The sequence below is a fragment of the Belonocnema kinseyi genome, chromosome 5 (assembly GCF_010883055.1).
Source record: "Belonocnema kinseyi isolate 2016_QV_RU_SX_M_011 chromosome 5, B_treatae_v1, whole genome shotgun sequence".
In the NCBI taxonomy this organism is placed as follows: Eukaryota; Metazoa; Arthropoda; class Insecta; order Hymenoptera; family Cynipidae; genus Belonocnema; species Belonocnema kinseyi.
Window position 1 is genome coordinate 100,898,477 of NC_046661.1, and position 14,777 is coordinate 100,913,253.

The following is a 14,777-nucleotide window of genomic DNA, read 5'->3' on the forward strand; positions in this document are numbered from 1 at the left end:
TTTTAACTTTCTGAAAGTTTTCGCCCTTAAATTAAAAGACTGCGAAAGAAGGAAAATCTAACGAGTCGCGGTTTTTCTGGCTTTGTGGAATCCAGAAAACCGGGACAAAGGAAATTCGTATAAAGGAGAAAAACCCTTTGAGGGTAAAAGGAAAAAAAATCGAAGAAGAGAGAGAAAAAAAATGGAAGGTTATGGAAATTGGAGAAGCGAGCGTGTTCCAGAGCTTTGCCATTTTTTTTTGTTTGTTTTTTACAACTTACAGATAGATTAGGTAGAGTTTTAGACTTGTGTTCAGACTAAGTCGAAGTACTTAGTATCCTTTGGTTCGAGCCTGAGTCTCATTGGATTTTCGGGGAAAAAAATAAAATTGTTAAATAGTCTTAGAGATGCTAGATATCTAAGAGATCACTTTTTCTGATCACCATTGGTAAAAACGCCATTCCTCGGCGATTTTTATAATTAGACTTATTATTGCCCTTCAGCCTTGGCCACTCCCCTGGGTCTTATTCTAAAAACGACCGCGAGTCTAGAGTTCTTCTTCAAATTTAAAACAGATTTTTCACTTTAGAATACAGATTGTCAGACTTTAAAATTCAGGGGATCAAAATTTAAAAGGGACTTACTTGTTTACGACTTGTACTGAAAAGATAGAGTCGTCGAAAAATTTCGTCTCCCCCTCGTCGCATAGAATATTTTTTATAACAAATGGATGATTTCAGACATTTTTTCGAAATACATTTATGGTAATTTACCATAAATTGCCTAAAATTCAATTTAAAATTTGCGGAAATTTTGTGAAATTCACGGTTATTTATGACAATGTTACAGCTAAATATGGTAATTTATTATAAATTAGCCAAAATTTAATTTCAAACATTTCTCTAAATTTCCTGAAATTTATGAATGTTTTGGTCATTTGTGGTAATATTAGACGTAATTAATGGCAACTGAAGATGAATTACCTAACATTCAAATTAAAATTGTCTATAAATTTCCAAAAATTTATGACACTTTTTGGTAATTTACAGACAGCCAAAATTCTATTTAAACATTTCTATAAATCTGGAGAAATTTTTGATAATTTACTCTAAATTGCCCAAAATTCAAATGAAAAATATCTAAAGTTTCGATTATTTATGGTAATTTCACATATAAATATGGTAAATTACCATAAATTATACAAAATATAATTTTAAACATTTTTAGAAATTTTCGGAAATTTATGAATTTTGCTGGTAATTTATAATAATATTACAGGTAATTTTTCGTAATTTAAGATAAAATAGCCAAAGTTCAATTTAAAAATGTCTATAAATTGTCGGCAATTTATAGAAATTTTCTGTAATTTTACCGGTAAATATTGTAAAATACAATAAATTAATTAAAATTCAATTATACCTATTTTTATAAATTTCCGGAAATTTATTAAATTTTCTAGTAATTTATAATAATATTAGAGGTAATTTATAGTGAATTATTATAAATTACACAAAAGTAAATTTTAAAAAGTCTAGAAATTTGCAGAAATTTATGGTAATATCACCAGTGAATATTGTAATTTTCCATAAATTACTCAAAATTATATTAAACAGATATTCAATAATTTTCAGAAATTCATGAAAATTTTTGTTAATGCATGGTAATATTACAAGCAATTTATGGTAACTTGAGATAAATTACCCAAAATTCAATTTTAAAAATTCTATAAATTTCCAGAAATTTTTGGTTGTTCGCCATAAATTGCACAAAATTTAATTTCAAAATGTCTACATTTTTGGTAAATTATGGTCATTTTCCCGGCTAATATTGTAACTTACCATAAAATAAACAAAATTCAATTAAAAAAACATTTAATTATTCCAAGATATTTATGAAATTTTTGATAATTTATGGTAATACATGTAATTTTTTAAAATACACCATAAATTTCCCAAAATTAAATTTAAAAATGTCTATAAAGTTGCGTAAATTTATGGTTATTTACAATAAATTATCGAAATTCAATTATAAACATTTTTATGAATTTTTGTAAATTCATTACATTTTCTGAAAATTTATGGTAATATTACAGGAAATTTATAGTAAATTAAAATAAATTACCCAAAATTTATTTTAAAATGTTTATGAAATTGAAGAAATTTTTAATAATTTATGGTAATTTTATCGGTAAATTACCTAAAAATTATATTAAACCAATTTTCATAAATTTCCGTAAATCCATGAAGTTTTTGTAATTTGTGTTAATATAATTTATAGTAATTTGGGATAAATTACACAAAATTCATTTAAAAATTTCTATAAATTTCCGGAAATTTTTGGTAATTTCCCATAAAGCACCAAAACTCCAATTAAAAAATTCCTATTTTTCGATTATTTATGGTAATTTTACATGTAAATATGGTAACTTACCATAAATTATCCAAGATTCAATTTTAAACATTTTTGCACATTTCCGGAAATTCATGAAATTTTTTGATAATTTATGGTAATTTTATTGGTAAATTTGGTAAATTACCCAAAAATTATATGAAATAAATTTCCGTACATTTATGATTTTTTTTGTAATTTATTGTGATATTTCAAGTAATTTATGGTACCTTAAGATTAATTACCCAAAATTCCATTCAAAAATTTTCATAAATTTCCGATAATTTTTGGTAATTTACCATCACTGGCCAAAAATTCTATTAAAAAATGTCTAAATTTTCAGTCATTAATGGTAATTTTACAGGTAAATATCGCAACGTATCATAAATTATCCAAAAATCAATTTAAAAATGTCTATAAATTTCCTGAAATTCATGGGAATTTTCGATAATTTTGCCGATAAATATTGTAAGTTGCAATAAATTATCCAAAATTCAATTAAACAAATTTTCATACATTTCTGGAATTTATTCAATGTTCTGGTAATTTATGGTAATATTACTGCTAATTTATGGTAAATTAACATAAATGGTGAAAAATTCAAATTAAAAATGTCTATAAGTTTGCGGAAATTTATGAAAGTTTTTGGCCATTTATGGTAGTTTTACAGGTGCATTGCCATAATTCATCAAAAATTAAATTTTAAGCATTTTTATAAATTTCAGAAAAATTATTAAAGTTTTTAATAATTTATGGTAAAATTACGGAAAATTCATGGTAAATTAAGATAAATTACTCAAAATTCAATTTAAAAATGTGAAAATTATCGGTAATTTATAATAATTTCACAGATAAATATGGTAATTTACCATAAATTATCCAAAATTCAATTTTAAACATTTTCTGGATTTCTAGAAACTTAAGAAATTTTTTGTTAATTTATGGTAATATTACAGATAATTTATGGTAACTTTCCATAAATTATAGAAAAATTCTACTATCTGTAACCAAAATTCCCATAATAATATAATATAGTGCAATTTTCACTGTTCACCTCTGACCTCATTTTTCACTCCCTAGGGAGTAAAAATTCGAGCTATAACCTCGCTCCATGCTGAAATCATGCATCTGTCATAAAAAATATTCTTTCAAAAATTCTGTTTTGATAAAAAATAAAAAATAAATAAATAAATGTCCGATTTTAAGATCCTCACAGTCGCGGAACACTTTAAAACCTTAAGAGACAATATAATCCGCGGAATGATGGGAATGCTGGGAGTTTCTGTGTTTATCTTTTCTGTGATTTGTTCTCGATGTACTTCCACGAGTTCCGGTGGTTCCAGTCGTCCCGGAAGTGTGATGACTGTAACCACTGTCGCTCCCAAAACTGGAGTCGGGTTGACCTTGATAGAGTCTTCCGGAGGAGACTTGGTCAGGGTCTCTGGGTGTGTAATACACAGGTTGAGTGTATTTGTCTTCGTTGTAGAGCCTGTCACTCGGCTGAGCATAGGTATCCGAGTACTCGCCGCCCACTTGGCTGTAGACGGGAGCATTTTCCTGAGTCTGCAGACCAAAGTAATCGGTACCGTATTGAGGGTACTTGAACTTGTCGTTGGACTTCCAGGACTTGTCCTTGTTGCTTCTACCCTGACTTGAGTACTGCTGCAAGGGTCCCAAAACTGGAACACTTTCGTAGGGGTTCTCCTCGACTCTGAGGGCTTGAGCTGCAGGCATTGGTGGCACGAAATATGGCAGTCTGTGAGCCACCGAAGGGACGGATTGTTGTTGTCGTTGAATGCTGTTGTTTGTCCGAGCTCCTGCGACGCCTGAAAAATAGAAGGGAGAGGGAATTTAGAAATTATTAGTATCAAGAGGAAGGATAGGGATGTTTGGTCGGATTGAGGAGGAATTTGGTCAAGGATTCTTTATTCTCATCAGAGAATGACAGAAATTCTTCAAGTCTTTTCAGACTAGATCGAGCTATAATTAAACCTTTTTTTCTGAAAAAAGATTTTCTCCTTCGCTCCGCTGAGAATCGAATTACGGAACTTCCGATTGCGGGTCGATTGCTTTCCCTTAAGCTACCAAGCATGAAAAAATTTGTGATTCATAGTTTCATCTAGTCCAAAAAGACGTTAAGAATTTTTGACATTCTCTGATGATAATACAGATTCCTTGGAAAACTTGACTTGTAACAACTGGCAAAATAAAGCGTGTCTTTTTGAAAAAAGATTCTTCTTTCGATCTCTCTAGTAGCTTAAGGGGAAAAGAAGATGTTTTTTGAAACAACATTTTATTTAAGGAGATTTCGTATTTGAATTTCGCGTCTGAGTTCTGCGGAAATTCAAATTTAATATATGAAATATAGTTTCTTTTTTTATACAAATTATGAATAAAAGTTTACAGTTTATTCGCAAAATAGAGACAAAGTGTCAATCATTCAGTTTAAAATAAAAATTAATACTTTAAGTACGGTAAATAATTTGTCTTGCATAGTTCAAAATTTTACAAATATAACATTATTGTCTACTGAAAGAATTTTTCAAAGTACAAGTTTTCAAAATTTGTCTACTTTTCTTAGCGAAAACTGTAAATAAAAAATAAAATATTGTAAGATTATGTAACCAACTGTTTTTGAAAAAAATCGTCTTTTTTATTTTGTTTTAATTCAATTGTTTCTGATTAAAATAGTATCAGTTGAAGTTTATTCTCTTTGGTTTAAAATTTAACTATTTTATTAAAAATTATTTTTTCTTTTCTTTGTTTTATTTTTGGATAAAAACTGATCTTTTTATTTGAAAAACTAAATAATTTTTTATAATTTGGGCGAAAATCAGTTTTTTCGTTAAAAATTGATGAACTGAAATTTAACTGTCCATTTTTTGTTAAAAATTCACCCCATTTAGTCCCAAACTATGAAAATTCATGTATTTTATTGAAAATTTGTCAATTTTTGGTTGAAAATTTAATTTGTTTATAAAAATTCGTTTTTTTTTAAAATTGAAGATTGATCTTTTTAGTTGAAAATTCTACTATGTGTTTGAAAATTGACCTTTTGTTTAGGAAATTATTTTTCTTGTTTGTAAATTCATTTATTTTGGTTAAAAAATTTTTTTTTGTTACAAACTAATTTTTTTGGTTACAAATGCAATTCTTTTGTGAAAAATGATTTTTTTTAGTCAAAAATTCGACTTTTTAGTGGAAAATTAATTTCCTGTTTGAAAATTCATCTTTTTTGGTATAAAGTTATACTACTTTGTTGAAAAGTAATTTTTTTGGTTAAAGTATTACTTTTATTGAAATTTCATCTCTATGGCTGATAATTCAATAATTCTATTGAAAATTTCGCTTTTTTTGTAGAAAATAAATTTTTTTATCAGAAAATTTTACTGTTCTATTATTGGTTGAAAATATTTTTTCTTTTAGTTGAAAATTAAGTTTTTGTTGCAAATTGAACTATATTGTTAAAAATTTATTGTTCTTTCTGAAAATCTTCCCATTCCATTTTTTATTGAAAATTTCTTTTTTTAGTTAAAAATTTTGCAATTTTGTTGAAAATTTGTTTACTTTGTTGAAAATTCATCCTTTTTGTTAAAAATTGAACTTCTATTTGATTTTTTATTAAAAATGAAACTATTTCATTTTTTTTTTAAATTGAACTGTTTCTTATTTTGTTTAAAATTTCTTTTTATTATTTGAAAGTTCTACTATTTGGTAAAAAGTAAAGAATGTTATCAAAACACGTACTTTGCAATTTTATCAGCAGACAACAATGTTTTGTTTGTGAAACTTAAAACTACGCAAGAAAAAGTGACCAGTAATTAGAATATTAAATTTCTTTTCTTCAAACTGAATGACTTACTATTTTACTTTATTTTACAAATGAACTCCAAAATTTATATAAACCGAATCCACCTCAAATCAGGCGATACGTATTGTTCCGATTTGCAAACAGAATTTTTCGAAAAAGTTATACGTATTTGAATTTTGTGCTTTTTTTCAAGAAACCAGTTTTTTTGATTTGAACCTTTATAAATTTCGGGCAAAATCCCCCGGAAAATTCAAAAACTACATTTTTTGGGAAAAAAAATTCTCCCGCTCTCAAAATTGGTTTAGCCCGCATGATGTTCCTAAGATGTCTTTTTCTTTTATTAGTAGAAGCTTTAAAAAAATATTTAAAACAATAAAAAAGGTAGAGTTTTTAAGAAAACCTTTTTTATTATTTTGATCAAATTTTGAAGAAAAAAATTCTAATTTCGGGAAAATTCCGACTTTTTTATTTTTCTCAATATTTTCTTTAAGTTTCTACAAATAAAAGAAAGGCATCTTAGCAACTTCATGCTGGCTAAACCATTTTTGAAGCCGGAAGAATTTTTTCCCCTAAAAAATGTAGTTTTTAAATTTTTTTCATGAATTATCAAACATTTTTTAAAAACAATTTTTCGTATCTTTCGGAGTAAAAGTAGAATATTCTTTTTTAACCAAAAAGATTACTCCTGGCTATAAAAGTTATTTAGCAAACATTAAACATACAAGATATCTTCATTATCAAAGTACAAGTTAAAAAAAAAATTGCCAACAAATTTAAAGGTGGTTTTTTGGAGAAAATCTATTTTAATTTTTTTCAGAACTCTCTGCCTGATTTGAAATGGATTCAATCTATAGAAAAAGCTACTTTTCACTTATAAAATTTAAATTTTCGTCGAATTTGGACCCGAAAATATCGCGCATTCTGGTGATTGGTAAACTCCTCCAGATGGAGCTTTCCAGGTTGTTAAGGATCGAAAATAAAAAACTGTAGTGATCTATTGCTATTTTTCTCCATAGAGAATGCTTGGAAGTTCAGTATGTATAGAAATATTGAAGATCTTTCAATATAGAAATCTAGTTTCGAACTCCATCCAACACCCTCTATCCTAACGAAACGAGCAGTTTCGAAATTCTTCTCAACTCGAGACACCGGAAGTAATTGAATCATAAAACTCAAGAGACCATGTAGACAAAACTGTCCTTCTAACGAGGTCACTGAGCCATATATGCACTCTCAGAAGCATCTTCCGAAAGAAACGATGCAGAAGGCACGTCCCAAGAGTCTTAAAGCGAGAAGGATGGAAGAAGAATTAAATTCGACCAATCGTGGACTCAGCCTCAAGATCTTCGAGTTTAGATCCTAGGAATAGTTTTTTCTCTTTCAGGATTTTTCAGGTGTAGGCAGCAGCTTTTTAACACGGATATGTCTCTCTGCCACTCCATATCATTAGAAAAAATATATTAAAAACTCAAAAAAGTACCAAAAAAGGCCCCATACGATACCCTCATTTTAATAATCGCGAGCATTATCTTTTTGGTTATAAATTTTATTATTGGGTTCAAAACTTAACAGTTTTCTTAAAAAGAGAACCTTTTTGGTTGCAAATTCAACTGTTTTCTTCCAAATTCGTCTTTTTGGTTTAAAAATTTAGCACTTTTCGCAGAACATTAACATTTTGTTTAAAATTCATATTTTGTTGCTTATGAGACAACTAAAATCTTTTTTGGATGGAAAATATTTTTTCTAAAAATAGTCTTTTCCGCTTAAAATTTCATCTTTTTCAGTATAAATATTGCGTATTTCTATTACAAAAATGGATCTGTTTTGTTGAAAATTAAAGTATTTCTTAGCGGATTTACTGTTTGTTAAAAATTCCTATTTTTGTGTTGAAAAGTCAATTAAAATCTTTTTGGATAAAAATTTAACTCTCTTTTTGTAAATTTTTCTTTTTGATTTAAAAAATTCACCTGTTTTAGTAGAATCTTCATTTTTCTTGGACAAAAATGCAGCTGCTTGGTTGGAAATTTAACAATCTTGTTAGAAAGTCATAATTTTTCGGTTAAAAATTCGACTATTCAGCAATAAAATTAACTTATTGCTTACAATTTTTATTTTGGTGTTGAAAAGTGAATTGGAATCTTCTTTGGATAAAAATTTAACCATTTTCTTACGCTTTTTTTAAATTTATATATTTTAAAAGAATTTTCATCTTTCTTAAATAAAAATGCAACTGTTCGGTTGAAAATTCAATCACATTTTTTTAATTTTTGTTTTTTTTTTTATTTCAAAATTCACCTGCTTTAGCATAATAACATATTTCTTGGGTAAAAATGTAACTATTTTGTTGGAAAGCCATACTTTTTGGATAAAAATTCTACTGTTTTGTTAAAAATTTAACTTTTTCGTAGAAAATTTACTTTTTGTTTAAATTTCATGTTTTATTGTTGAAAAAAGAACTGAAATATATTTTGGATGAAAATTCAACTTTTTTCAGAAATAGTTTTGTTGAAATTTAAAATTGATCTGTTTTAAAATAAATATAATCTCTTTTGGATAATAATGCAATTGTTTGGTTGAAAATCAAACTATTTTGTTCAAAATTCATACTTTTTCGTTGAAAATTCTACTATTTTGTTAAAAATTTAACTATTTCGTAAAAAATTTCCTTTTTGTTAAGAATGTATATTTTCGTGTTGAAAAATGAACTGAAATTTTATCTGGATGAAAGTTCGACTAAAAAAAATGTCGTTTTTCATTAAAAATTCATTTATTTTAGTACAAACTTCATCTTTCTTGGATAAAAATGCAACTAATTTGGTAGAGAAATCAACTATTTTCTGAGAAATTCATCGTTTTTGGCGGAAAAAACTCGTTTCTTTGGATTGAAAATTCAATTTTTTTGCATAAACTCATTTCTTGTTTAAAAAATTTATATTTTGATCTTAAAAAGTCAACTGGAATCTTTTTTGGATGAAACTTTAACTATTTTTTTTTAATTTGTTTTTTTAAATAAAAATTCATCTACTTTAGGACAAATTTCATCCTTTTTCTATAAAAATGCATCTATTAGTGTAGAGAATTCAACAATTTTGTTAAAAAATCATCCTTTATGGTTAAAATTTCGTCTTTTTTATTGAAAATTCCATTTTTTTCTTAGAAACTTATTTCTTATTTAAAAATTCATATTTTGCTCGTGAAAAGTTAACTGAAATCTTTTTTAACATAAAGTTCAACTATTTTTTGTTCGAAAATTTATATTTTTGATTTAAAAATTTAAATTAAAATTAAATTAGAATCAAATTTAAAAAATCAATTCAATCCTACTATTTTGTTTGAAAGATTTGGTTGAATCACTTTGTTAAGTCATTCTTTTTCTAGAATATTTTTCGTTACAAAATAATATTTTTTAATTGACAATTCAACAACATTAACTACATTTTTAAAAATTAACTATTTTTAAGGATTATGTCTTTGGTTAAAAATGTAACTTTTTACTCGAAAAGCCTTTTTTTAGTTTGAAATTCATTTTTTAACCGAAAATCTATCTTCCACTTTTTTATTGTTGATCTTTTTTAGTTTAAAATTCTCCTTTTCTACTAAAAAATAATTTTCTCGCTCTTCAATTTAATGTTTGTTGGGTAAAAATGCATCAGTTTTGGGATAAATTAATTTTTTGCTAAAAAGTCATATTTTGGTTTGAAAATGCACATGTTTTAGATAAAATGCGTCTTTTAGCTTAAAGGCTCAACAATTTAAATAAACCTTTATTTATCTTGAGTGAAAAATCCTTATTTATTAAACATTCATCTTTTTGGTTCTAAAATTCTTTTTTTAGATAAATTTAAGTGTTTTCGAGAATTGACGTCGCGCGGCGGGGATGGACGAGAATACCCCTGATTTAATGTCACGTTCAGCCCCAAAATTGACATTAAATCCAGGTTTGACTGTATCACAATATTAAAATGCTGGTATTCGGATATTAATGATCAAGGACAATGAAAAATGAGCCAAGGAACAATCAGGGAATCTTGAAAATGAAATTCTCTGAAAACCTGTCTAATTCTAATAGCAATAAATAGCCAAAATTTCTGGAAACTGAAAATCTCTTTTTTTCTGGTCCTACCTGCAACGCTAGGATAGAGCTGAAGTAAAGCGTCCAGCAGCATGCCTTCGTGAAACTCGCCGACATCGTGGTTTTTGTCTCTTCTACGTCTATCTAAGCTCCTTGGACTTCTGCCCCTTCGTTCTCTTGGAAACCTGCCACCCGCTGGACACGTCCCCCAGGTTGGTCCATTTGAGGTCAGCATCCTCGCTTCTGAAGGCTCACCGACTGAAAGTTCATCTTCAGCAAACTCGTCCTCGCTGACTGGTTTCGAGGTCGAGATGCGATGATGATGATGATGGTGGTGGTGGTGGTGACGATTGTGTAACCGATTCCTTGCATTTAATTCACTCTCCTCATCCGTCTCTGGATGGTCTCCTGAAATCCGACCTACTGATTAGTTTCTTTGCCTGCTCCTGACTGGTTGCTGATCAATCTCTCAATTTTATTTTCACAATAAATAAATCCGAAATGGTTCAATCCACTCAATCTTCCACGCTCAAATGCTCAAAAAGCTATCAGAAAAGTTGTCTTCAGCAAAAAAACAAAAAGTAGCAGAAAAGTAAGTGTCAGGTTCGGAGTCTGTATTTTGTGCTATCGGAACAGTCTTCTACCGAGTCCGGAAATTTTAAGTAATATTTTAAATACACTTAGGGATCACCCATGGCCTACGTTTCCAACTTTGAAACACCCCCACCCCCGTAATGTAACGTAGCCTTGAGATTAATCAAGGTGCCAATATCCCCATATTGTCTATGTGACTGTTTGTGAATGATCAACTTAGGTAATAAATGAACAATACAAATAAAAAATTTATTGAATGTTATATGACAGTTAATCCGGTCATTATTGCATTTTTAAACTAAGAAAGATACGTTTTTCACCAAAAATAGAATAGTTAAACTTTTAATTAAAAACAATAATTTTAAATTATATATAAATAAAAGAAATTTTCTACGAAATAGTTGATTCTTCTTTCTACTCAATGCTTTAACCTTCAAGACGAAATGAAGCATTTTATATTGCATAAATTTTGATAGAAAAGTTCATTTTATACCAAAAAAGACGAATTTCCAACAAAATACAAGAACACTCAAACCAAAAGTTGAACTTTAAACTAAACTAGATTAATTTTCAACACCAATAAAAAAATTTAATTTTAACAAAATAGTACAATTTTAACAAAAATTTGAATTTTTGATTAAAAAACAACTGAATTTCAACCAAAAATGGAATAGGTAAGTTTTCAATTATCAAAGTAATTTTTGAACCAAAAAAAAAGGAATTTTCAATATAACAGGTTAATTTTCAACCAAAAAGATGAATTTTTAACTAAAATTTTGAATTGTTAAAAAAAAATGCATTTTATGGAAAATAGTTCAAGTTTTAAACCTAGTTGTTAAATTTTCAACCAAAAAAAGATTAATTAAAAAAAAAACGATTAAGTTTCTACCATGAACAAATGAATTTTTAAAAAAATTCAAGAATTTTGAGCCAAAAAGTTTAATTTTCAACTTTGGAAGATGCATTTTTAAACAAAAACATTAATTTAGTACCAAAAAAGACAAAAGTTTTTAACAAAAAGTTGAATTTTTAAGAAAGAAAGAAATTTTGTTTCTAATTTTTTTAAAGTATTTCAACATTAAAACTTGGAAAATAAATATTCAATCAAAAATATGAAATTTGAAACAAAAAGAATAATGTTCTACCGAAAAGGACAATATGTTAATAAAATTCAAGAATTCTCAACCAAAAAGTTGAATTTTTAAGAAAGAAAAACAAAATAATATTTTTTTATTTTTAAGAAAGTAGTTCTACTTTAAAACCTAGTTTTAAAAATTTTAACCACAAAGATAAATTGAAAAAAAATTTCTACTGAAAAAAACAAATTTTTAACAAAATTCAAGAATTTTAAACCAAATAGTTTCAGTTTCAACTAAAAAATATAAATTAAAAAAAACATTAATTTAGTTCCAAAAAAGGCAAGTTTTTAAACAAAAAGTAGAATTTTTAAGGAATTAAGAAATTTTGATTTTAATTTTTTTTTAATGCAAGAATTCTTAACCAAAAAGTTAAATATTTAACTAAAAAAATAATAATTTTTAAACAAAAAGTTTAATTTTCTACTAGAAGAAAACGAATTTTCAATCAAATTCAAGAATTTTGAACCAAAAAGTGGATTTTTTAAATAAATAATAAGAATTTTAAACAAAAAGATTAATTGACTACAAAATAAACTAATTCTTAACGAAATTCAAGAATTCTCAACCAAAAAGTTAAATTAAAAAAAAAAGATAGATTTTAAAAGAAAAATAATTATTTACTACCAAAAAAGACAAATTTTCATTAAAATTCAAAAATTCTCATTCAAAAAGTTGAATTTTTAAGAAAGAAAAAAAACATCTTTATTTTTTTATTTTTGAAGAAAGTAGCTCAACTTTAAAACCTAGTTATTACATTTTTAATCACAAAAATAAATTGAAAAAAAATTCTACCGAAAAAATCAAATTTTTAACAAAATTCAAGAACTTTAAACCAAATAGTTTCAGTTTCAACTAAAAAATATAAATAAATAAAAAAATTTAATTTAGTACCAAAAAAAGCAAGTTTTTAAACAAAAACTAGAATGTTTAAGAAAGTAAGAAATTTTGATTTTAATTTTTTAAAAATTCAAGAATTCTTAACCAAAATGTTAAATTTTTAACTAAAAAAATAAGAATTTTTAAACATAAACAAGAAGATTAATTTACTACAAAAAAACTGATTCTTAACAAAATTCAAGAATTCTCAACCAAAAAGTTAAATTAAAAAAAACAAGATACATTTTTAAAGAAAAATAATTATTTACTACCAAAAAACACGAATTTTCATTAAAATTAGAAAACTCTCAATCAAAAAGTTGAATTTTTAAGAAAGAAAACAAAAATTTTTATTTTTTTATTTTTTAAGAAAGCAGTTCAACTTTAAACCCTGGTTGTTAAATGTTTAACAAAAAAGATGAATTTTTTACCAAATGAAAAAACGAATTTGTAACCAAATTAAACACTACTACCAAAAAAAGATGCATTTTCAATAAAATTGAAGAAGTCTCAACCATAAAGTTCAAATTTTAAAAAAGAAAGAATTTTTTTTTATTTTTAAGAAAGTAGTTTAAATTTAAAACTTAGTTGTTAAATTTCTATCCAAAAAGATGAATTTGGAATCAAATTCAAGAGTTCTCAAACAAAAGGTTGAAGTTTCAACTAGAAAAAATGAATTAAAAAAAAGAGATTAAATTAAAAAAATTTTTAAATTCTCAACCAAGAAAAAAAAGGATCTTTTGGCAACGTAATAAAAACGTTTATGTAATTTTTGAAAAAAAATGCCTAAATTCTAAACGTCTTAACGTCAATAATAATTACTAACACGTGTAACGTTCCTTTGACTGGGACCTCCCCTTCACGTTACTAACCACAGGTTTTGTCAAACCCCCCCCCCCTCCCCCTAAACTGGCAACATATTTTCTTAGGAAGATTCCTTAAAGTAATGAGCTCTTGTCATCGGAAATGACAATTTGATTGTTCGCCACTCTCGCAAATGGTCCCAGCCTGATGGCTAATATTCCTACATTCGATTAACGATCCCTTGAATCCCCTCCAGCTGGCTTGTCAAATGTCGAAAGCCTCATCTTTATGTTAATTAGCTGTCTGCCTAATGGGAACTATAAGTTAGAGGTCGTGTCACGTTTATCTCTTAGTGCAAAGGTCACTCAGTGTGACGAAGGGGAAGGGTTGGGGGGGGGAGTCAGTAGAGGCCAGGATCAAGAGAGAGAGAGAGAGAGAGAGAGAGAGAGAGAGAGAGAGAGAGAGGAATGCTGAGTGAATTGAGAAGAAGGAGTAATTAGAGAGAGGCAAGGAGGATAATATGGCGAAAAGGTGTCGCTTGCAAGCTCGTGTTAGCTAACAAAGTTCAGCCAGTTCAGCTCGTGTTAGTCCAACAACTCTTAACTGACAGACGAACACGGGCAGACAGAAAAACACACTCGTGTACCCTTTTCTTGGGACCAAACGAAGAGAATCCCATCAGTTGAGATAAGCCTTAGAATCTCAGATGTGTGTCTCATCTGCAAGGAGGCAATCTTAATTTGAATTTTATTTTTTTATTTAATTCAAATTACAATTTGAAAAATGCATTATTAACGTTTGAATTTTATTTTAACTTTTCTTTTCTAGTAATTAAATTCGATATATTAAAACCAAGTCTGGCTTAAATCTTAATTTTAATTTTAGTTAGCATTTTAACTCATTGTCGAATAAATTATTTTCGTGGCTTATTCTTTATTTCGAAATTTGAATCAGAATGACTTAAACACAGCACAGGGTACCTTTAATTTATTTTTAATATTATTTTGAATTCCACTTTTAAAATTTCTATAAATCAAGTTTCTATTTCTGTGTCAGTAAAAATTTGGTGTTGGGTAAGTGAAGTTCATGTTTCAAATGGTTTTCTAAAAATTTG

General features: G+C 27.1%; 1 protein-coding gene across 1 annotated transcript in view; it reads right to left on the reverse strand.

Moving 5' to 3' along the window:
* Nucleotides 1–3,384: 3,384 nt before the first annotated feature.
* The window catches only part of LOC117173807, a 70,466-nt gene continuing 59,073 nt past the window's right edge, over nucleotides 3,385–14,777 (reverse strand). Inside the window, exons 10-11 of the mRNA XM_033362449.1 lie at nucleotides 10,302–10,658; nucleotides 3,385–4,193 (exon numbers count right to left, since the gene is read on the reverse strand). Of these exons, the coding sequence (XP_033218340.1) occupies nucleotides 3,604–4,193; nucleotides 10,302–10,658 (947 nt within the window). The 3' untranslated portion in view covers nucleotides 3,385–3,603. The remainder of the gene's footprint in view (nucleotides 4,194–10,301; nucleotides 10,659–14,777) is intronic.